Below are 25,104 nucleotides of genomic sequence, written 5' to 3'. Positions count from 1 at the left end.
GTCAGCTGTTCTCAACCAGGGGTACATGTACCTCTGGGGTACGCAGAGCTCTTCCGGGGGGTACATCAACCTATCTAGACATTTGCCTAGTTTCACAACAGGCTACACAGAAAGTGCTAGCAAAGACAGTACAAACTAAAATTTCATACAGACAATGACTTATTCATACTACTCTATATACTATATACTGAAATGTAAGTACACTATTTATATTCCAATTGATTTATTTTATAATTATATCATAAAAATGAGAAAGTCCGCAATTTTTCAGTACTAGTGTGCTGTGACACTTCTGTATTTTTATGTCTGATTTTGTAAACAAGTGATTTTTAGGTGAAGTGAAAGTTTGGGGGCACACAAGACAAATCAGACTTCTGAAAGAGGTACAGTAGTTTGGAAAGGTTGAGAGTCACTGACATATGTTATATACTTAAGCAATGATAGCTGGTTTATTGGAATGCCATAGTACCAGTTAAATGTTATAGTGATTTTGAAGTGGTTGGAGATTTTTACACTCGTCTTCTGTTGCCTGCCAACAACTTTAACTCTTTATTGGTGTGTAGGAGCATGTAGACTTAGAAGCTCTTAAAAATATCTGTTATTTTATTGGTTTGAGATTTTAAATAATTTCCTTTCATTTATAAATTTTGGATTTTTCACAAACTTTCACGGGCCGAGGGATGTGCTGGCTGCCCTTCCCGCAGCCCCCATTGGCCTGGAGCGGTGAACTTCAGCCAGTGGGAGCCTTGATCGGCTGAACCTGAGGACGTGGCAAGTAAACAAACCGGCCCGGCCCGCCAGGGGCTTTCCATGAACAAGCAGCACACTGGCTTTGAGATTCACTGATCTAGTCTGACCTGCACAACGCAGGCCACAGAATCTCACCGACCCACTCCTATAACAAACCTCTAACCTATGTCTGAGTTATTGATGTTCTCAAATCATGGTTTAAAGACTTCAAGGAGCAGAGAATCCTCCAGCAAGTGACCCATACCCCACGCTGCAGAGGAAGGCGAAAAACCTCCAGGGCCTCTGCTAGTCTGCCCTGTAGGAAAATTCCTTCCCGACCCCAAATATGGCGATCAGCTAAACCCTTAGCATGTGGGCAAGACTTACCAGCCAGCACCCAGGAAAGAATTATCTGTAGTAACTCAGATCCCACCCCATCTAACATCCCATCACACGCCACTGGGCATATTTACCACTAATAATCAAAGATCAATTAATTGCCACTCAGCTTCTTTGCCATGGGTGAAGAGACCTCATCATCACCTCCACATTCCTCTACCAAATGTGCGGGTTTGGTAGTAATTCAAACTCTGCTTGTGCCACTGGTGCAGTTTTACAGACATATAGGAGAGGACGTGTGCAGGTACCTGGATGCTAGAAATAGCAGGTAGGCTGCTGGTGTGATTCGGACACTACACCTGATGGATCGGGTGTGTAGCAGATGATGTGCAGGACGCTGTCCAACTGCATAGGTAATGTATGGGTGCTACTGCTAATACATTTGATTAAACATAAAAAAAAATGGTACAGCTTTTCCTTTTGCCATGAAATTGACCTGAGTATATACTCCCCCAGGGATCAGTCCAACTCACATTAAAGTTAGTGATAGATTCCCATTGGCCTCAGTGAGAATGTTTCCATTGACTTTAACAGGAGTTGGATCAGACCCTTAACCTATGCTCCAAAATCCACTCTAACTGGTGATTCTGTTAATGTTACACAGAATATTTCTCTGTGTAAGAGAAGTAGGTAAAAAGTTAGGAGCATGAAATAAGTAACTGGGATCAGGTGAGTCATCTGTAGGAGGCACATAACAGGTTCTGACTCAACATAAAACTGCCCTGTCATACCATGACATTCAATGCATACTACCTGGGGAGAAAGGGAATCTTGAAGCTGATATTTTTGTTGCATCCTGACCATACAGATTTGATTTTTGTACCTAGCCCTCAAGAAATCCAGTGTGTAACTGGGCTTATTGTTGTTATACCTTTTACAGTGCACGTCCTGCCCCTGTTCCTCTGGGCTCCATTGCTGCTTTTCACTTTCTGAAATAATAAATCATGAAGTGACTCTGAATCCACTCTCACCCTGATGATTTGCTGTCTCAGTGGTGTTTTTGCGGTATAGTTATAGAGGAACAGAGTCAAAAGCCTGCCTTATGTACAAACCTCATTACTGTGGTGCAGCTTATCGGAGTTTAAAGCAAGTGACTGTCAATGAGGGATTTGGCAGTATGAGTTTTAAAACAAGAATTTCTACTGAAAAACGTCAATTGCACCATTCAATTTTTAAACGTCTTTTTTCCATGCCCACAGATTTCACTCTAAAAAATATTGTTTTAGGGACAGGCCTTGGTCACTAAAATTTGTTTTGAAATATTAATAGTTTTTTTTTACAGTTTTGGTAATTTATTTAGTGGCCAGCAACTTATGTTTTTAGTAGGGCTATCAAGTGATTAAAAAAATTAATTGTGATTAATCACATGATTAAAAAATTATTCGCGATTAATCTCATGAATAATCGTGCTGTTAAACAATAATAGAATACTATTTATTTAAATATTTTGGATGTTTTCTACATTTTCAAATATATTTATTTCAGTTACAACACAATATAATGTGTACAGTGTTCACTTTATTTTTGATTACAAATATTTGCACTGTAAAAAAGAAAAGATATAATATTTTTCAACTCACCTAATACAAGTACTGTAGTGCAATCTCCTTATCATGAAAGTTGAACTTACAAATGCAGATTTATGTACAAAAAATAACTGCATTAAAAAATAAAATAATGTAAAACTTTGGAGCCTACAAGTCCACTCAGTCCTATTTCTTGTTCAATCAGTCACTTGGACAAACAAGTTTGGTTGCAATTTGAAGGACATAATGCTGCCCACTTCTTGTTTACAATGTCATCTGAAAGTGAGAACAATCATTTGGATGGCGCTGTTGTAGCCAGTGTCACAAGATATTTACGTGCCACGTGCTAAAGATTCGTATGTCCCTTCATGCTTCAACCACTATTCCAGAGGACATGCATCTAAGCTGATGACGGGTTCTACTTGATAACAATCCAAAGCAGAGCGGACCCACACATGTTCATTTGCATCATCAGAGTCAGATACCTCCAGCAGAAGGTTGATTTTCTTTTTTGGTGGTTTGGGTTCTGTAGTTTCCACATCTGACCATTGATCTTTTAAAACTTCTGAAGGCATACTCCACACCTTGTCCCTCTCAGATTTTGTCAGCACTTCAGATTCTTGAAACCTTGAGTCGAGTCCTGTAGCTATTTTTAGATATCTCAGATTGGTACCTTCTTTGTGTTTTGTCAGATCTGCTGTGAAAGTGTTCCTAAAATGAATATGTGCTGCGTCATCATCTGAGACTCCTATGACGTGAAATATATGGCAGAATGCGGGTAAAACAGAACAGGAGACATACAATTTTCCCCCAAGGAGTTCAGTCACAAATTTAATTAATGCATTTTTTTTTAACGAGCATCATCAGCATGGAAGCATATCCTCTGGAATGGTGTCCAAAGCATGAAGGGGCATACAAATGTTTAGCATATCTGGCATGTAAATACCTTGCAACGCCAGCTACAGAAGTGCCATTGGAATATCTGTTCTCACTTTCAGGTGACATTGTAAATAAGAAGCAGGCAGCAGTAACCCCCCTAAATGTAAACAAACTTGTTTGTTTTAGTGATTGGCTGAATGAGAAGTAGGACTGAGTGGACTTACAGGCTCTAAAGTTTTACATTGTTTAGTTTTTGCGTGCAGTTATGTCACCAAAAAAAAAGCTAGTATTGCAAGTTGAGCCAAGTTGTGGAGGTCTAGACCTATTTTGTGATAGGATCGGAATTAGATTTTCTGTTTATATTTTTCCTGATATGATTGTGCACGTTGCTATATGGATGTGTGACATGCCATTTGTAACTTGTGGCAAAATATGGAAACAAATTACAGCCATCCTATTAGAAGGTAGATGTGGCAGGAAAACAGTAAATGTAATGGCAATTGAGTCTTGCACCCACTTACTTGTGTGTATCTGGGTATTACAGGAGAGCTGTATGCTGCAGATGTGCCTTCGTAAGGAATCATTTGTCCTAAACCAACATCTGTCTAATTGATTTTTTCAGTATGCAGTTAAAATGTTCTACCATATCCCAAGCTCTGCTTCTCATCCTGAGCTGTTAAACCTTTGTGTTGTAGGCCAAGTCTTTCTCAGTCCTATGATGTTCTTTTCATCTTGACCCAACAAGACTGAGGTTTTTTTATACAATTGTACTTAATTTTTGTCCTGGCTGTCTTTCATTGGTTGCAGTCCCTTTTAGACAGGAAAAACAGTAGTTAGGCTATTTACAGTGCTGTGTATTGTAAACAGATGATCAGAAGCTTGTTTGAAGAGATGTTCTTATGGTTTGTCCTCTCCCTCTTAACTATATAGAGATTCATTTGACAAATTAACACACATACTTTTAAGTCTCATTTCTTTGCAATGGTTGCAGCGGAAGGCGACTTCCAATAAAACTGACAAGTTTAGTTATTCCTGAGTGCTCATAACTTCCAGTTCTGGGAAGTGTCTGTTAATTACTAAAACCCTCCTGATACAGAGTTGTGTTAGGAGAAGGACACCATGGGTGAAGATACTGCTGTGAGCATGAAAAACAAAGGGGGGAGGGATAGCTTAGCAGTTTGAGCATTGGCCTGCTAAGCCCAGGGTTGTGAGTTCAATCCTTGAGGAGGCCACTTAGCAATCTGGGGCAAAAATCAGTATTTGGTCTTGCTAGTGAAGGCAGAGGGCTGGACTCAATGACCCAAGGTCACTTCCAGTTCTAGGAGATCATTATAATAACTGGAGATATACCTATTTTTTATAAAGGCCCAAATATAAAATGGGACTGCTAGGAATAAGAGGTAAGATAGATGTGAATTATTTTTCAAATAAAATTTTATTAAAAAAGAGTCTATTTTAGCTTCAGCTTCCAATTTGATCTTGACAGTGCATTGTGTCAATGAAATCTGACTTTGCAGGCCAGTCAGAACTTGGTGCAGAAGGTGTGTTCCAGAGGGGAATTCTTCCCCGCAGTTGGTAGACGTTTCTTCCCAAAATGTATTGTACTGAACTCTTCTGTGATTTCCATGATTGACTTCCCCTTTGTCTCTGGAAGGAACAGGTAGAAAAAAATCCCTGAGATGACAAGAACGCCCACAAAGATGAGGAAGCAGAAGGGACCGAGGGCCTCCTGAAGACAAAAATAAAAGAGAAAAAGATGAACAAATCCTCTTCTGACACTTACTCTCTTAGATCCCTGAAGGTTGCTTTGTTTCTCAAGAATAAGAAAAAAAGTCAGTCTAAAGAAGAAATGTTTCTTTACATTTCTAATATATGTATAAGACAGCAGAGGGTGATTGATGATTGGGCCAGCTCACACCCGTCATCTCAAGTCTATGTATGCCACCTCTACTACACAGCTGGCCACCGCAGAATAGGGACTTTGAGGTGGGTTCAGAACACTGATCACCTACATGGCATTGTAATGTACTTGCTGTGCCTTGCTGCCTAGGACAGCCATAAAAAGTGGTTTAAATTGGGAGCATTGAAGAAAAAATCCAAATTGAATTACCACAACGAAGGGGAATATCATCCCAATTACAATGAAGCCCATCCAGGCAGTGGTCCCAGCAATCACAAAGGCAGATGATCGGGCTGACTGGTTGAAGATTTCCATTATGACAGACATGACTGCCCCAGCTGAAGAAGAAATATGAAAAAGTAATAAAGACATTTATGTGGGGTTTTCCCATAGGAACTTTGGTCACCTCTTTCCCTCAAAATGAAAAAATGCAGATTCATACAATTCATATTTAGGAACTATATTTGATCAAGCAGAACCCCAAAGAGTATTTGTGCCCAGCACTTGGCATACGTGCAGAATTCCTGCTTCTGCTGGGGGCTAGTACCAAGACAGGTTGTCAGGGCACTCATAAACCATGGTTATGGCTATGATATGAAAACCTGAATAAAAATCAGTGACATACAATACTGATATAAAATATCTGAGGTTCCAGTGACAAAACATTGCCATTTGTCAGGGACCTAGAATTAGCTTTGGTCTCAAGTGAGGACCAAAATCCTAGCAGGGAGTTGTAAACTGGTTCTGGCATTGCCATTATATCTGATTTGGATTGAGATTAAGAAAGGATAAAGGGATGCTAAGAGCCCACATGCTCAGGGTTCAGCTGATTGCCATATTTGGGGTCAGGAAGGAATTTTCCTCCAGTCCAGATTGGCAGAGACCCTGGAGGTTTTTCGTCTTCCTCTGCAGCATGGGGCATGGGTCACTTGCTGGAGGATTCTCTGCATCTTGAGGTCTTCAAACCACAATTTGAGGACTTCAGTAACTCAGAAATAGGTTAGGGGTTTGTTACAGGAGTGGGTGGGTGAGATTCTGTGGCCTGCATTGTGTAGGAGGTCAGACTAGATGATCATAATGGTCCCTTCTGACCTTAAAGTCTATGAGTATGAGAAGGAACTGAACATGCCATCAGCTAACGATCCTGAATGGAGCTGGGCTTTTACTTGTGAACTGAGGATGTTGTAGGATTCTGCTTCACTCTCTTCTCTATGAAGATGTATTTACAAAGTCTAGTTCCATTTCCATATATCCACCCATATTAATGTGCTCGTATAGTATGATCCAGAGGTTTCCTATTACCACTTGAGTTTATGTACTCACATGGTCCAATTCCATAGGAGATAATGAACAAGAATATGAAAACAACACTGCAGTAGGCCATCCAGGAGAATTGATTCTAGACGGAAAGCAGTGAGAAGAGAAAGGGGGAATTAATATGGTGGTAGAATAACATGCTCATTACTTTCTACTTTCTGGTTTATTGATTGCCAAGGGTATGCTTTACATATGGGGAGTAAAATCACTTGTATCAAGGGCTAGGATGGAGGTGAGTTTAGCAGCTGAGGGGAGTGGCAGTGGGCCATTCTTTTTGCCGGAGACCAGAGTAGCAAAAGAGATTCAGGAGCTTAAAAGGGCATGTGGATGCTCTGCATTGGGGGAAAAAGAGATTTTCAGCAGCTGATATGATCATTGGGCAGCTGTCATAACCGCTTGAGAGGTGCTGGTGAATGAGAAAGGAGATGGCAGGAATGCTCATTGCAAAGATTTTGACAACAGCAGGGCAAGATACAACCACTGGAGCCTGGTGTGCGAGGGGTTAAGTAGTAAGAAGGTTGGAGAAAGACTAGATCAGGGCACCTTGCTTGTGGGACAGTTACTCTGGGAGCTGGAATGTGGATAATGCCAGTTTAGTAGGAGGCAGCACAGGGACCCCTCCAGTGAGGACAAGGATGAAGGCCTCATAGAAGGAGACATGAGTATTCACGTACCATTCAGCCCTGTATTTGTTAGAGTGCAAAACTAAGGCTGACTGTGAGTCTCCCACCAAATAGCACCATGGGGATCAGGCTTAATTTGAAAATAACATAAACAGCAGTTTCTTGGAAGTGGGAACAGAGCACCTCAGAAAGAAAAGCTTCCTTACCTGCAGTGAGAGAGCTGTTACTAGGAATGCCAGCATCCCTGCCATCAACCAATAACCACCCCATAAGAGCATCCGCCTGCCAAACCGGTCAATGATGGAGCTCTGAGGATCAGAAAACACATTGACATTACTGGAAGCATGGCAAATTTCAACTTCCACTCCCCAAGGGAATTTGGGTTTCATTCTCTCTTGCGCTCTCTTTCATTCCTTTTATCTCAGGAGTACAGAAATAGCTGTAATTGTGAAACATCTGTTAGCCCTGTGATCAAGCAAAGCACTGCTGGGTGCTAGCCCATTGAACTCTATGGACGTTTCGGAGCAGGAGTTATAATGGAGGCTGCTCTTTGGGGCCAGAAAGGGCAGCTTGTATTTCTGGAATGATTCTGTTTCCCTCAGCCCCTCACTTTCATAGTAAGTCAAACTCTTTCATTTGAATGTATTTCATTTAGAACCAATGAGATATTATTCTACTTTACTTGTGGTCCCATCTATTTAATTAGATGTTAATATGCCAGCTATCTGTAGCCTTGGTTTAGTATTCCATGCAGTCTGAACCTGGCTTGTGAATTTTCACTATAGCAACTATAATGGCCTTCACTGCAAATTCTCCTAAAATTGACATGCATGCCTCTTTCTACATGTGTTTAAAAACAAAAATTACAAATCATAAGTTTTATATGGTTCTCTCTCAGCTGTGTTAGTTCCTTCCTTCGTGTCATTGATAAAGGTGAAATTATTATATTATGGCCGAGGTTGTAAATGGATCCCAAGGATCCATGCAAAGATGGGTGAAGCAGATTTGAGGCTGAAGTTCTGTGGATACTCTAATTTCAGAGAAACTCTGGTAGGCAGAGTGAATGCCACAGTTAACATCCTTTCCCTTGCAAAAAATGTCATAGGGATTTTTGTACCACAGCTGTTTGGAGGTTCCATGTTACATCTCATTTAGAGGATGCAGCATACCTCCAACAGTATAGTGAGTCACCATTCTTTGCCATTTGATCAGTACTGACTCTGAGTGCCACCTACTGAACCACATCACTTTTTACAGCACTAGGGCATTTTCCCTAGATATTTCTCATTCAAGGAATGACTCACCTATACCCTATTTAGTTAATGAGTTACCATGAGGTTATATCCCGAGGTTGCAGACAGTCTCTATATCTGACAGACCATCACATAGATTTTCTGGGTGTTATGTACAAAATTGCCAAATTACACCCTAAAAGTCAGATTTTCAAAAGTGAATCCACCATTTCATGTAGCTGCTGAAGTCTGCCATTATCTTGACGTAAAGTGGCATTGTTCCCTTCTGCCTTTCCCATTTCTTCTGCTATATCTGACCTCTCTCACAGCTATTACCTGCATATAAACATTATTATCAATGGGAGCATGATATAAACTCCATTTAAAAATAATCATAAGTCTTGATTTTTAAAAGAAATTGTGGATCATGACACTCCCCTCCTCTCCCCCAAAAAGATGAGAAGTAATCTGGGGAGTAATGGGGAGGTGTCAGGGTTCTAATCTTTTACCAGATCCCCATTGGGGTGTTGATGGGATTGTATACATTTGTCTGGGTTCAGTCACTCAAGTGGAGGCACTCATTAGCATTTTGAAGGAGATGGATTCTCAGCCCTCCAGCCAACTTGTCTGGAAGCTTACCCCTTTCAGAGTCCCAGGGAACAAACAAACAACTTAGGAGCAGCAAAGTAAACAAAGGAAAAAGAAATATACAGACAGTCCCATTTGGCCACTGGCCTCTCTTCCTTCCCTGGGGAGGCTGTAGTGTAGCTCAACATCGGCTGGTTCACCAGCAGAATAGATAGATGATAGCCCCCTTTGCCTCTGTGGACTTGGGTGTCTTTTAGGCAAGGGTGTAGATTCTGGTCTCTGCCAGGCCTCTCCCTGGGAGCTAGGAAGCTCAACACTCTGCTCTTTTCAGAGCTGCACACCAGTGAGGTCTGGTCTACACTTAAAAATTAAATCGATCTACCTATGTTGCTCAGGGCTTTGAAAAATTGTGTGCCCTGAATGCTGTACTTAGTTCAACCTAACTCCCGGTGTAGCCACTCCTAGTTCGATGGACAAATTCTTCTGTTGACCGAGCTACCTTCTCTCAGAGAGATGGATTAACTACATTGACGGAAAAACTTCTGTCGATGTAGGAAGCATCTACATTGTGGCGCTATAGCGGCACAGCTGCAGTGACATAGCTATGCCACTGTCGTGTAGACATGCCTTGAGCTGAGCTTTCCCCATCTTAAACTTCTCTTCCAAGTCTCAAAAAGACTTGCAGGTGTGGTGAGGTGGGGCCACTTTAGCCTGGAGAAACTCTGTAGCCCCTTCCTGTTACAGAGTTTGTGTTGTCTTTCACAGTTTCATATGGTGGGGTAGTGGTGACAGAAAAAGTTTCTTCAGTTTGTGTGTAGAAAGAGCAGTTCATTTGAAGAAGGAACTGGCTCAAAACACATTTCCTTTTACCCTCCAAACCCAGGTCAGGTCTGACTTACACACAGGATGTTCGAGAAGAATTCACAGATCCCAACTCCTAAGGCTATATATGGAATAAGGTCTTCATCCAACCTGGCTGTGCGGAACACTTCAAAGGTATAAAAGTAGATCTGGAAAATGCCGTGAAAAGGAATTTTAACAATCAAGTGTAATCAAGATATGTGAGGTGTGTTTGTGCAGCAGCATTCAGATCTCAGTCCTTCACCAGTACAATATCACCAAGTGGGTTTTTATTAGGGGGTCAGGAGAGGAAACAGAGGGGCCTGGATTCCATTTGGACAAAGAAACAGGAGCTGAGGCACCTGTTTTTGAAATCTGAAATTCGAGGGTCTATTAGGGATTAACAAAAGGGTTTTGAGGTTCATGAAAAGAATGGAGCTTAAAGAAGCATTGTGTTAGGAGAAAGGAGGGAGTAAATAAGGGAATTGGGAGAAGGAGCTGTTTGGAGCCAAAAGAAGAATAGTATTGGCGGGGGGGGGGGACGAGAAAGAGAAAAGTTCTTAGGGTGCTTGCTGTCTGGTTTGGAAGAGGCTTGTAGAAGGAGATCCCTTGATACCACACAGAATGAAGGGTAGAATGAAGGATAGATGGCAATATGCATCTGCTACTAGCAGACAGGAACTTAAGGAAAACTGAGACCCAAATCTGTACAAAGAATTCTAAAGGTCCAAGACGGAGAAAGTGAGCTTGTACAGCCCTCTGTCCTAGAGAAAGAGCTTCTAGTGAGAACAGAAATGAAATCAATGGGACAATACCTTCAGGGAACATTAACATCCACTGTGCTGGACCTATTCTATACACAGGCATGTGTTCACTTTAGAGTGCTGAGAAGCATGGTACTGGTAACGTCAGTGAATGTTACCACATGACGTACTGCAGTGACCTATCTATGAGGAGGAGAAAAGAGGAGCAAGAGGAAGTAACAAGTAGAAACTGTGGCTCTATAATGTTCTCAGCACGACCTAATAACAGTTCTGAGGTTGGAATTGAGGAATACTCAACTGCATTCAAGCCACAAAGTTGTATACTCATCATAAGGAGATGCATTATACACAACTGCCGACGCAAGGCTGGTTCTTTCATCACTTCCAGGACACTCATGGTTTTGATGCTTTTCATTGCTGCCTTCTCCTTCATCATGTCATCAAACTCTGCTTGATGATCCCCTTCACCCCAGAGCTGCTTCATGGCTATGGAAGAAAAATAGCAAAGCATTATTATTATTATTAGTGTTTTTTATTTATAACACTGTAGTGCCTTGCAGACCTATCCATCAGCTGATCCATCCACTCCTCTCCATCATTCAATTGGCTAATGAATTAGTGATTAGATTATTTATTAATCATTCATAATTTAGTCCATCTATTGATCCATCAGTCACTGATTGAAGAAATCAATCAGATATTGCTTAATGGAACACACTATTACACATTGCTATTAGCTGGTAGATGTCTATCTCTTGTTTGTGTAATACAATAATATTTTAGAGGGTGATCTTGAATAACTGCAGATTAGTAATTTTTGTCTATACTAATTTAGATCTACATCAGTACAAGATCCTTGTTGATTAGAATTCTTAAGGAAGATAATTGGTGGATGATGGGAAACTTGGTTCCATCTAATAGGCCCACCCCTTCAATGGCTATTAGGGTGACCAGATGTCCCAGCTTTATAGGAACAGTCCCGATATTTGGGGCTACATCATATATTTGTGCCTATTACCCCTCACCCTCTGTCCTGATTTTTCACACTTGCTGTCTGGTCACCCTAATGGCTATCATATAACAAACCAGTGATTTGGAGAAAGGCTTGTCCCATTTTACCTTTCAAACAACCTTCGGTGTCTTCCTTTTGTATCAAAAGGTACGGGGGGGACTCAGGGAAGAATGGCAAAGAGACCAGCTGGACAAATGCTGCAATTCCACATACGGCCAACAGCAAAGGCCACAAGGATTCAGTTCCTAAAAACTCTCTGTAGACAGCATATAAAATATATTCATGGTTTAATAAAATAAAATGAAATAACTTTGTTTTCTGTAGCAAAAAGTGGACCAACAGATGCTATATACAGATGGAAATGGAGAAGATAAATTGAAAGAAAGAAAATTTGGAAAACTGGAAGGGAAAATAGCTAAGTACCTTAGTTCTATAGTTTGTTCTGAGTTTTTTTCCCATTATTAAAAAATAAAAATTCAGTGGAGTTTAATCCATGCAACTATTATCGAGATCAATGCTGCAATTCTACATAAGACTGAAGAATTCAGATCCTCAATATTCATGAGTTACAACTATATACAATTATTTATTAGTAACTTTAGCAACTTCTTTTTTGTGTGATAAGTAGAGAAACTGACACAATATGCACAGATAATGGGAAAAATGGATGAAAAGAAAAAATATTTAGGCTGCTTGGTCCATAGATAAGTACATATATTCTACCTGGAGAAAGGTAGTAGCCAAGGACTTGGGAGACAAGTTTTTGATTCTGTGTTTTGACACAGAGTTTTTTTGTGATGGTGGGCAAGTCACTTAGCCTTTCTGTGCCTCAGTTTCCCATTTTTAAAATGGGGAGTATAGCATTTATCTATCTCACAGTGCATTGTGAGGCTAAGTATATTAAAGATTGCAGGGCTTTGGAGCTGTGCTCCAGCTCTGCTCCAGCTCATGGCAAAAAGCTGCAGCTCCACTGCTCCGGAGCTGCTCTGCGCTCCAGCCCCGGGCTCTGCTCCAAAGCCCTGAAAGATTGTGGTGTGCTCACCTACTGTGGTGATGAGGCCATATATGTATGTAAAATAGATAGGTACCTTAATCCCATAATTTGTCCTAAAACTTTTCCTAGTGTCAAAAACACAAGAGCATTGGTGTTTGCAAATCCACGCAGTTTCTTTGGTGAAATTTCTCCTAGGTATTGACTATGTGCATTCAAACATACACCTTGAATGGGAAGAAGAAATAGGAAAGTTATATTTATAGAAAGAAAAATTACCTTTTTTTCCCAAATCATATTCTGCCAAACTGTAGCACTCTCCTTTTTTGAATTGTTTCTTAAGTATCACCTACAATAAGTAATCAAACTGGAAAATTACATCTTCTAAAACAAGATGTTTAAGAAATCACTGTTCAGATTACCATTTTCAGTTGAGTCCTTGTGGAAGTAGATGGTGATTTGCTATATTTTGTTATTGCACAATCCCTCCCCAGCTGGCTTAAAATATGCAGGAGGACTGCTTGAGCTGCACCATCCTATAGATGTATGCAGCCTGCTTCCTGTGATGCTGGATGTGGAACGGCCCCCACCTTCTCCCTAACCCTTCTTGCTCCACCTGGAGTGCTGTGCTCCCAGAGGAGCTCTGAGATGAAGTTGTCCCTATGTTCTCCCAAGAGAATAACTTGTGTACATACAGTAGTGTGGGGTCCTACCTGCACTGATGCCATAGAGGAAGCGTCCAATCAGAATCATCTCAAAAGACTTGGCGGTCTTACTGAAGCCCATGTGCAAAGCTGCTACCATTATGAGCATATTGTTGCACAACAGACATTTCTTTCTGTAGCAGCAAATGAAATACAGATGTGAATCAGGTTTTCCCATAAATATCTCCCCTGTCACTTTGAACAAATGGACTCCTCTTATCCAGTGAACGTACAGACCAAGCCATGGCTGCTCTTAAAAAACAATGCTTTGGGGCATAGCAATTTCTGTTATGTAGTGACATGAGAGACGCCAATGGGGAGCACTCCACTGAGGTTATAGTGGATTCCTGAAGAGAGAAGTGCTGAGAGAAAAATAGGTAAACAGTATTCATTGCTCCCTTTCTAGGATTCTACATCCCATCAAAAATATTACCCCTATCCCAAAACATAGAAGGAAAAAGCCATCTTTGTAAAAGCCAAATTAAATGGCTATATTGAACAAATAAATTAGAGTTTCATTCTCTCTTTGGAGGAGCAGAAGAGAAGTGAGCTTTGTTTACGTTTTCTGAAGCCCTGAATATATTCACAGAGGCAAGAACTTGAAAGGTTTTTTTAAAGTACCCAAGCAATTAAAAACAAAAAGCCTTCTGCTTCAGGCAATCTATCACAATCTCAGAAAATATCTTTTTACCTGTGGGCAATATTTTACAGCCGTTGTCCCAGGAAATAAATATTTGCATACTAGAGAATCTCCTGAGAATGGAACTCAAATAAAATTTCAGTGAAAAGATATATGTTTACATGTTACATTGAATAATTATTAAATGAATAATATATAATTTATGAAACGAACAAGGAAACAGTAACAATTGTGTATTTTTATCAGTCTAATTTACATATGCTTATTTATTCTTATAATAACATTATATCTGTTTTTTCACTTTCATCAGCAGAGTCTTTAAGAATTCCCACATTCACTATCCTATATTTCCCCAAGAAAGAATGTGTTTCAGTGGCAATTCTATAGGACAGATATTAAAATAATGTTTAGCCCCTCCTCCCAGGCTGTTGGAAAGAAATTGTATATACAATCAACCATAATGGAAATGTTTTTGTGTATCTTTAAGGGATGATGCAGCTTGTTAACCTTCGGAACTCTGATTTCTTGTTTAAGGACACTTGAAAAGTTTGTGTTCTGAAGGCTTAGAGGTTGGGTAGGGCAACTTGGTCTGGATTTTATAGAGACTTTCTGGCAGCTGAAAGTGGAGATAGATCTAGGATAGTGGCAGAAAAGATAGGTTGGGGAGGGTCAAGTGAAGGTGTGTATTCAAGAGAGTTGGTTGGAGAGGGAACCAGCAGCAGGAAGTGGAAGCATATAGTGTGAGAGTGGACCAAAAGCTGAGAAGGGGATTGGAGAGAGAACTGGGATGGGGGAACAGGAAGAAGCAGAGATACAAAGAGATGAGGTAGGGAACTAGCATCTGGGAAGCAGATACTATTGAGCACATCTGCAGTTTGTTGAAAGGGGTCTGCAGCTGGTATATTTACTACTGCAGGGAACACAGAATCATGAATTTAGCCCTGGTAGGTAAGTAAATGGAGAAATTATTTTCAAATATTTTGTTAGTGTGGGTGTGTTTCTATATCCATCTCTATCTTTGTATTTTTAAGTCTGCTTCCTCTCAGGGGTTCTGCCAAGGGAAGGCACCCTCACTTTCCATAAGAGGCTCTCTCGTTGTTTTGCTTGTGGAGACTGCAACAGGGAGGAACTAAATTAATTCATCTCCTGACTGCACTGGCCACACACTCTTCTCAGCTAGCAGCACTGCAGACTTGTGCAGCTGCAACCTCTCCATGGATTTTCTACTGCTGAGGGCCCTGCACCCTGCTTCACACAGACTGATGCTGGTGAAAAACAGGGGTGAATTTAGCCTATATTCAGTTAGCACTCAGTCCTAGTCCCTTGTAGTTTTGCAATTGACTTCAATGAGACAAAGTTTTAGCCTTTAATAATGTAGAAACTTAAATGGTTTTTGTTTTTATTTATTTAAAAATCATTTTGTTCCCTTTTCAGTAAAATGTTTTTCAATGTTATATTAACTAATGGTAGCCCAAGCAAACTGGTTAGCTGGTTTGTTAGCTGATTCCATTGTTGCAATTCCTCATTAGTGAGCTGTTCAGAAAAGATACGTACTTTCCATATTTCACAACCAGGTATCCACTACACAGACACCCCAGTAGTCCCCCTACACAGTAGATAGACACAATGAGGGACCACAGCAACGTGATGGTCTCCTGATGGAGGGGAGAGCCATATCGCTCCAGCCAGGTTTTGTTGATAAACATCTTAATGTGCTGAGAAGGAAAAAGGGATTTTCATTAACAGTAATTATACACAATCATACTTCATTATATTTAAAGCTGGTTTTGGTTTCAACAAATAGTTGCTATTTCAAGAATGACAGCATGAGACTTACTTGCAAATAAAAGTTTAGGAAAAGTCCACATACCCACATTTCTTGTTATTACCAATCTGTATCTCTGAAAATCAGTTTTGAATTGCTGTATATTAATTTCACAATGGAGGAATAATGGGGTGCTGCCAAAGACTGGCAGTATTATACACATCTGCAGTAGAATTCAGCGATGATGTCAGAAATGCTATTTATTATTTTTAATTAACATTTTGATTGAATTTATTGCTTACAAAAACAAGAGACTAGTAGTATATGAGCTTCCCCAGTAAATTCTGATAGTACACCTAATCCTTGACATGATGGTATTATTAATTAATTAATATTATTACAGTCAAAGGCTTCTCTCTTAAGCAAAGACTGCAGCAAATGTGCCACTTTTTTGATGACTGTATGATTCAATAACCAAACTTGTTTTCACGCATAACCTAAACAGTCTTTGAATCCAAGTGTTGAGAGAGGAAAGGCTACTGCACAAATTAACTGCACAATCTCATCCACTGAAACTTGGCTTGAAAAATGTTGTGTAAATTTCCACACTCAAAGGTCGGGTCCTGTTATGGATTCCTTTTAAATGTCCATGTTCTTGAGTGTAGGGGAGTGATGGGGACAATGGGAGGAAGCCCAAAGGACATTTTGAGGGTTGAAACCTCAACCACACCTCACCACTTCTTAACCTTGGTGTATACCCTTTATGTTCAAGTTTATAGTTCACACACAATCCTTACTACCCAGTCCATGGAGTGTGATCTAAGGGATTATAAAGATACTTCAAAGTGAAGAAGACAGTAGCAGAGAGGGATTTACCAAGAATCCTCTTCCTAAGTCCCTCAGTTCAGCAATAGACTACACAGAGAATAGTGCTCATTTCCCAATGTCCTCAGCCTTTCAAAACTATACTGGAATGCTATCTATGGAGTGAAGTTCTGTCCTTTGTCCAGCCTCTCATCTTACTCTTTCTTACAGTACAGAATGGGAATGGAAAGAGCTGGAAACTGTCTCAATGGAAACACTTAAGGAAGTATTTTAAGGACAAGGAGGATCCCCAAGCTAAGACTCAGCCCCATGAAAATTCAACCAAAGAGGTGTCTTTGATTAAGGCTTTGCTTACCATGGAAGGGTAGTTGATCACAGAAATATGAAAACCTGGTAAAAGGGTTCCACCAATTCCCAGCACAAGCATCATTTGAAATAGCCTCCGATACTGAATCTACAAAAAGATGATAAAACACACCCTCAGTTTATGATCAGATCCATGTATCTACAGCTCTCCCTTTCCAGAACCATGTCTTATTCACTGCAGACACTTCTAGCTATAGAAACCTTTTCACACTGTACAAGGTTCCAGCCCAAAAGGGTACCATCAACCACTCAGAGATGCCCCCCATCCCAGCCAAGTGGTCAGAGAAAACCAACATCCATTGGAGTCTCCTCATCTAAAGAGACAAGACAAAGAAAGACCCATTATTATCCACTACATGGGAAGGACCATTACATTCAGGACGATAGAGTTGACAATGTGTCAATGAACATGTAAATATGCTGTCCAGATGCCTATTAATGATAGTGAGATGTGTGAAACTGCAGAATTTCATCCTCTCTTATCCCATGTTACCTGTTTTATTTCTACAAAGGGAGAACTTTTATTCTTTACCACTTTTGTCAAAATAATAATTCAGGAACTGGCTAAACAAGATTTTTTTTCATTTTTTTTTCCATATTAAGCTTGCTATACTGAGGCCATATCTACTGTTCCAAGTTCTTAAGTTGACAAAACTTATGTTGCTCAAGGATGTGGAAAAAACACACCCCTGAGTGACAGAAGTTTTGCCGGCATAAGTGGTAGTGTGCATAGTGCTATGTTGGTGGGAGAGCTTCTCCTGCTGACCTAGCTATCACCGCTCATTGAGGTGGTTTTTTTATGTCGACAGGAAAGCTCTTTGCCATTGACATAGAATGGCTACATGAGTGATCTTACAGTGCTGCAGCTGCATCAGTACAGCTGTGCCACTGTACGCTCGCTAGTATAGACATGGCTTGAGAGAAGTTAGTTTTCGGATTGTCACTACCTCTGGGCCGTGAGAGAACCCTGACACCCCAGGCAAGTTTGTTTTCATTCTGCTGAATACTTTGGGAAGGACTCTTGGCAGTGCTATACTTTCTCTTTGCTCCTGGAACAACCTGGAGACAATAAAGGAGTGCTCCTTCTTCAGTTGGCCATCTCAATGCAACCATAGAGCTAAGATAACTGCAGCAAAGAGTCCTGTGGCGCCTTATAGACTAACAGACGTATTGGAGCAGGAGCTTTTGTAGGTGAATACCCACTTCGTCGGATGCATCCCACATGCATCCGATGAAGTGGGTATTCACCCACGAAAGCTCATGCTCCAATACGTCTGTTAGTCTATAAGGCGCCACAGGACTCTTTGCTGCTTTTACAGATCCAGACTAACACGGCTACCCCTCTGGTACTTGTAAACTAACTGTAACTTTAACAATTAGAACTATAACTCTGTCTTTCTCTACACCCACACAATGAGAGACAAGACAGACAGCATTTTTTCATTCTGAAATCTAACAATCTTTCTTTTAACTGATGGTTTTACTGATATCTTAAACTCACTTGAGTGGTGGCACCTTCTTTTTAGCTCTATGGATGAATAGCACTATGTAAGAGCTAATTGTTAGTTTTTACTATTATGTGGTTCCCAGATCAGTACAGTACATTGTGTCCTAACAAACTGCCATTGTTTTTTTTATGTTTATTGACAAATTTAATGTGGTTTCCTTTGTATTTTATGTCCTCATTGTATTTTGCTTACAGCCTGGAAGGATCCAACCCCAGGCACTGAAGGAATTAGTTGAAGAAATCTCTGCAAATGTTTGCAAACTCATGTATGGCAGGAGAGGTCCCAGAAGCTGGGGAAGGGCTAATGTAGTGCCTATCTTTAAAAGGAGAAAAAGGAGGAGCTGGGGAACTATAGACCAGTCAGCCTGACTTCGATATCTGGGAAGCTACTAGAGCAATTATAAAACATTCAATTTGCAAATACCTGGAGAATGAAGGAGTGATCACTAGCAGCCAGCATGGATTTACTAAAAATAAATCATGGCAAACCGGCTTAATTTTTTTTTTGACAGGGTATCTGGTTTGGTGGATAGGGGAAATGCGGTGGACATAATATACCTGGACTTCAGCAAGACTTTTGACATAGTCCCACATGACATTCTGATAAGTAAACTGGAAAAGTGTGGACTTGACTCAACTACCATTAACTGGATACATAATTGGTTAAACAACTGCAGATAAAGAGAACTATTAATAGAATTATGTCAGATTGGAGGGAGGTCTCAAGTGGGGTTCCATAAGGATATGTTCTAGGTGCGGTGTTTTTTAACATTTTTATTAATAACCTGGATGTAGGAATAGAGACCATACTGATCAAATTTGCAAATGACACAAAGCTTAGGGGGATTGCCAACACTTTGGAGTATAGAGCTAAAATTCAGAGAGATCTTGATAAAGTGGGTAAGTGGGCTATAGATAACAAAATGAAATTCAGCAAAAACAAATGTAAGATGCTACACTTAGGGAATTAAAACTAAATGAACAAATGCAAAATGGGAGATAACAGCAGCACAACAGAGAAGGATCTGGGAGTTGTGGTGTATCACAACCTCAACATAAGTGAGCAATGCAATGCTGTTGCCAAATTAAAAAAAGAAGGCAAATGCAGTTTTAGATTGCATTAACCAAAGCATAGCATGCAAGTCATGGGAGGTGATAGTACTGATCTACTTGGCACTGATTAGTCTCAGCTGCAGTTCAGTTTTAGTCACCAATGTACAGAAAGGATGTAGAGAAACTGGAAAGGATCCAGAGGTGAACGACAAAGATGATTGAAGGGATGGAGTACAAGCCATATGAGCAAAGGCTGAAGGAACTTGGTATGTTTAGTTGGGAAAAGAAGAGATTAAGGGTGGACATTATAGAGGTCTTCAAATACTTGGAGAAAAGTTGTTCTCTCTTGCCACAGAGGGCAAGACAAGTTGCAATGAGTTCAAATTACAACATAGCAGATTTAGATTAAATCTCAGATTTAGATTAATTAGCTGTAAGAACAGTAGGACAATGGAACAGACTGCTTAGGGAGGTTGTGGAAGCTTCTTCATGGGAGATTTTCAAAAGGAGGCTGGATAGCCATCTGCCTTGGATGGTTTAGACACGACAAACCCTGCATCTTGGCAGAGGGTTAGACTAGATGACCCTTACGGTCCCTTCTAACCCTATGGTTCTATGATTCTGTAATTCTTATTATGTCAGCATTGCTAACCATGAGACTTCAAAAATTATAAAACATAGCTTTAAACCTCCCCATGAGATTATGATGAAAATAATGAGACTCTAAAATAAATGTGATGGGTTCTTTGTGTCTATATTATTGTTTTTGAACTCTAGGGAAAGTTCCCCCTCTCTCAATGAGGAGGAAGAATGTCCTCATACAGGTGTTAATGCATTTTTAGATGAATTTTCACACACCAGTTCAATCTCTGTACTATTCCTGGAGCTTGGTTTCTCCTGCTTTCTCACATCACCTCACAGGCTTGCATACAGCTTTTTCTCATTTATACTTGTATATTTTTAGGACATGTTACCTCCTCCTGAGCCCCTCAGAGCGAAAGTAAAGGCACAAGTGTCTTACCACAATGCTTTTTTGCTCTATTTCCTTTTCTTCCTCCCTTGCTGTGCTTCCAACTGTCCCAGCACCTTGAGATAATCATCCATTATCAACAGTACCTCCCTATTTTTGTTAAAGGGGTATTGCCCCCCAAATAGTTTTTTTGCTCTATCCGTGATAATCACTACCAAAAAGACCGTTAGGTAGCCTCTTGCTGTACTCTTTGTAACTATCTCACACTGTTTTAAAGACTGGTTAATGAAAATGTGCAGTACCTTCTCCAGCATTGGAAGTGGAAGACAGATCCTTCCCATTATTAATATCTGATGTGATAAAAAACCCCAGGGTACTCACCAGGTCTGACAGGTAGCTGGCCATTTCCTATTGAAAGCTCGGCTATTCGTAATCACTGGCAAGTCCCTGTCAGATGGGTGATTTGCTTTCTAAGCTTTTTTACCGAGCATGTTATTTAAGTAATGAGGAGCTGGGATCATGGGACTGGAGTTAAATTTTTACTTTCTACGTTTTCAATGAATTATGTTATTTTTATTCATTGGACAGGGTTTAGACCTATTGGACTAAAAATTTCAAGAAAACAGATATGTCAAGCCCAGTCCAACATGGAGAGAGATTTTTCCTCCTCCTATATTTGGAGGGCTCTTGCTGACTTGGGATGGGAAGCAGGCAGCTAGTTCAGACATCAAAACTAAATAGTGTTCCAGTTATTGTAACATATTTTGGTTCTCTGATATATGAGAGATTGCTCTGAGGTTTTTTTTCTTGTATAATAACTCATTCATTTTAAGGCCAATGAAACGTTTAAACAGTTTAACGCCATCCTCAGACCTAAGCTCGGTTATTGTTGTTTCAGCCAGTTTCAGCCTTTAAACTTCTTACCTCACTTTTAAGACCTTGCACAGCTCCCTTCATCTTTGCTTTCATTTCCTCATCCTCTTCTTCACTTTGTGTGTGCTCCTCCCAATCTTCATCTAAGTGTCTCACTTGTATCTTCTCCCACACTTTTCTTCCACACTTCCCCTTACACTCTGAACTTCCTCCCTCTCCTTATAGATTGGATCATCTCTGCCTCTTTTGAGGCATCTCATGCAGGCCTCCCTAGTACCAACTTTCCAAGCATAGGAGGCAGTCCCATTTCCCAGTGAATACCACTGAAGACATGAGACAGGTTTTAAAAGACAATCTAGCAGTAACTGAGAAATACTGATTAAAAATCACAGTGAAACAGACAAGTACAAATCTCATACAAACGGGCGCTGGAACAATTTTTATAGTGGGGATGATGAGACCCACTGAACCACAAATTGAGTCTGTCTCCCCATGTTAAGTATCCTCACACCTTCTTGTCCACTGTCAATTGTCTGGCATGGGCCATCTTGATTATCACTACAAAAGTTTTTTTCCCCTGCTGAGAATAGCTCATCTTAATTAATTAGCCTCTTAGAGTTGGTATGATAACTTCCATCTTTTTGTGTTCTCTGTACGTATATAATCTTCTTACTAGATGTTCCATTCTATGCATCTGATGAAGTGCACTGTAACCCATGAAAGCTTATGCTCAAAAAATTTGCTAATCTCTAAGGTGCCACAAGTACTCCTGTTCTTTTTGCGGATACAGACTAACACGGCTGCTACTCTGAAACCTGTCTCTTTTGCCAAATTTCTCCTTAAAACATACTCCTTTTGGGGAGGGTGTTTTGGTGATAATCCAGCTGAGAAAGAAATGTTATTTTTAAAAACATTGACCTACATCTGGACAGACGCTGTTTGTATTCAATCTAACTATTTATTTTGGTTGTAAATTCCTTATGGCTTCCTTTATATTCTGTACTGTACTGGACATGCCGGCAGGCAGCATTCTCTAGTGTGGAAGATGATATCTAGCAGGATAACTGGTGCACACACATTGCACAATGGCAGAGGTAGGGGAAATACTAGCCAAGAAATTGGGGCAAACCCTTATTCTTGCAAAGAGTGCTAAGATATATTTAATGTCTACACAGAAAAGACAGGAATTTGGTTTTTAGGACCTCATCATGATACAGTTTATCTTCCTAAGAAGAATGAAGGGTTGAGTTTATCCTGCTAAGATTTAAACCTATGGTTCCAGCAAGTATAATTATTCCAAATCTGATGCTGTGATCACTAACCCTTCCCTGGCATGTAGTATTTACAATTTATAAATTAGCTCTATATCTTGTATGCATGTACCACCCATTTGATCAAGCACAAGAAATTCATGGAAATTGCATAGTTTCTCCCTCTTGCATGGCATTGATTAGGTTTTTGAGCAGTCACTTAACCTATGCTCCAAAATCCATTCTAGCTGGTGGTTGTGTTAATGTTACACAGAGCATTTCTCTACTTGCTGATCAAGTTCACATAGAGAAGGGAAGTAGGTGAAAAGTCAGGCAGACTGAATGAATAACTGGGATCAGGTGAGTTACATTGCATGCTGTATGGAGACACATATGAGGATCCCACTGTGTAAAGCTGCTGTGTCATACCAAGAAATGCAATGCAGACTGAAGAAGACTCTTTAGACAGATGATTTCACTGCATTCTAGGAGCCATAACCTAAGAAGTGTTGTGGGTCCTCAATCCCCATTGAAGTCAAAGGACGATGAGGATGTTTAGCACGTCACAGGAGTGGATCCAAAATGCATAGACTTGGGGACAGATTTACGAAGGCATTTAGGTACCTAAAGATGGAGATAGGCACCTGGAGCCAGATTTTAAAAGGATTAGGCATGTAGATGCTTTTGAAAATTCCACTAGGCAACTAATTGCATCTTCAGGTGCCTGAATATCTTTGAAAATCTACCATGTTTGCAGCCTTGAGTCTCCATGATCAGCTGTGCCGGCGAGATCTCCACGCTGATCAAACAGGAAATGAAAATTCAAAAGTTCCTGGAGCTTTAACAGAGGAGCAGCTGTTTCCTGTGTACCTGGCTGACATGCAGTGGAGTTGAAAGTGCTCTCCAGAGCGGTCACAGCGGAGCACAGTAGGACACCTCCTGGAGGCCTGTAAGAGTCTGGCGCTGGGGCTCGTCCCTCTCAGGCGCGGTGGGGAGCCAGGGCGCCTCCCTACAGGCAGCAGTCCATGCAGGGCCCAGACCTGTCAGCAGGGGCTGAGCAAACGAATAGTCTCTAAGCAATTCAGAGTCCTAGCCCTTCAGCAGGGGCTAAGCTGACACACGGTCTATAAGCCCAGCCCTGGAGCAGGGGCGGGACAACAAGCAGTTCAGGCTCAGAGCCCTTCAGCAAGGGCTGAGCAAGTACAGAGTCTATAAGCAGTTTGGGCTCAGATCTTTCAGCAGGGCTGAGCAACACAGTACATAAGCCCGGCCTTTGGGTGGGGCAGGGCAGTAAGCTGCTCACAGCTCAGGCCTTTCAGCAGGGCTGAGCAAATACAAAGTCTATAGCCCAGGCCCTTGGGCAGGGCAGAGCAGCAGGCAGTTCAAGCTCAGGCCTTTCAGCAGGGGCTGAGCAACAAGGGAACAGTAGCAGTCTGTAAAGCCCAAGCCCTGGCTCAGGGCAGGGCAACAAACCCAGGTAAGGGTCAGATCCTCAAGCAGGGGCTGAACAGCGAGTTAAACAGCACAAGAGGCCTCCTCAGGCCAGGGGGAGGGGGAGTCTGCCACCCTTGGAAGGGTGGCAGGGGGGACGCAGGCCCTCCCACTCCACTGCGTCCCAGCCGGCGTCGTCCGGCAGGTCCCAGACCATGGGTTCCTCAGGATACCAGGCGTAGGGAAGCTCGGGCAGCTCCTCTGGATACCGGGCATGGGGAAGCTCAGGCCAGCGTTCCTCCGGGCACGGGGAAGCTCAGGCCAGCGCTCCTCCGGGTAGTGAGCATGAGGCAGGCTGGGCCCAGCGGGAGCTCAGGCACCACCATCTGTCCTCTCCAGCCGTCTGCGGCCAACTGAGCGCTGAGTCCGGGCGTTTTTACTTCCTGTCCCACCCCTTGACTTCTGGAGGGCGGAGACAGGCGGCGGTGGCTCCGCCCACAGAGGCACCTGTTCTGGCTCGTCCCTCTCAGGCGCGGCGGGGAGCCAGGGCGCCTCCCTACAAGGCAAATTCATTTTTAATTACACAACCCAGTGTCTACACTATCCTGTCGACCTGAGGATGTCTAATCAAGCACTACGCCGCTCGCGGAGGTGGAGTACAGAAGTTGACTTTACAGACCACTTACGTTGGTGGAAGGGACTCAGTAGTGCAGACACATACATTATTTGATTGATTTAATGTGATTGTGTCGTCCTAAGTTTGTAGTGTAGACTAGGCCTATATCTGTGATGACTCATGTTTACTCAGTGTGTGGAAACCTCTCTGGACTTGGGAGCCGGAATGTCTCAATGTCTTTTCATTAACTTTAATGGGCCATCCTTGTCTTTTCCTGGGCTGGACAATGGGACATTACCTGGAG

The 25,104-nt window shown here is 41.4% G+C and overlaps 1 protein-coding gene across 1 annotated transcript; it reads right to left on the bottom strand.

The window, feature by feature from the left end:
• Positions 1–5,003: 5,003 nt before the first annotated feature.
• On the bottom strand, positions 5,004–23,643 carry LOC115660899 (solute carrier family 2, facilitated glucose transporter member 11-like). The gene is made up of 12 exons (XM_030582761.1): positions 23,624–23,643; positions 17,090–17,188; positions 15,699–15,859; positions 13,514–13,638; positions 12,898–13,027; positions 11,917–12,065; positions 11,096–11,283; positions 10,093–10,203; positions 7,580–7,681; positions 6,757–6,832; positions 5,644–5,771; positions 5,004–5,262 (listed from the first exon to the last, which is right to left on the bottom strand). The coding sequence occupies exons 2-12, from the start codon at positions 17,162–17,164 to the stop codon at positions 5,056–5,058; spliced, it is 1,452 nt and encodes a 483-aa protein (XP_030438621.1). The 5' UTR covers positions 17,165–17,188; positions 23,624–23,643; the 3' UTR covers positions 5,004–5,055.
• Between the last annotated feature and the right edge of the window lie 1,461 nt (positions 23,644–25,104).

This window comes from Gopherus evgoodei, chromosome 13 (genome assembly GCF_007399415.2).
Source record: "Gopherus evgoodei ecotype Sinaloan lineage chromosome 13, rGopEvg1_v1.p, whole genome shotgun sequence".
Taxonomy (NCBI): Eukaryota; Metazoa; Chordata; order Testudines; family Testudinidae; genus Gopherus; species Gopherus evgoodei.
This window is presented reverse-complemented; position numbering and strand designations above follow the sequence as displayed.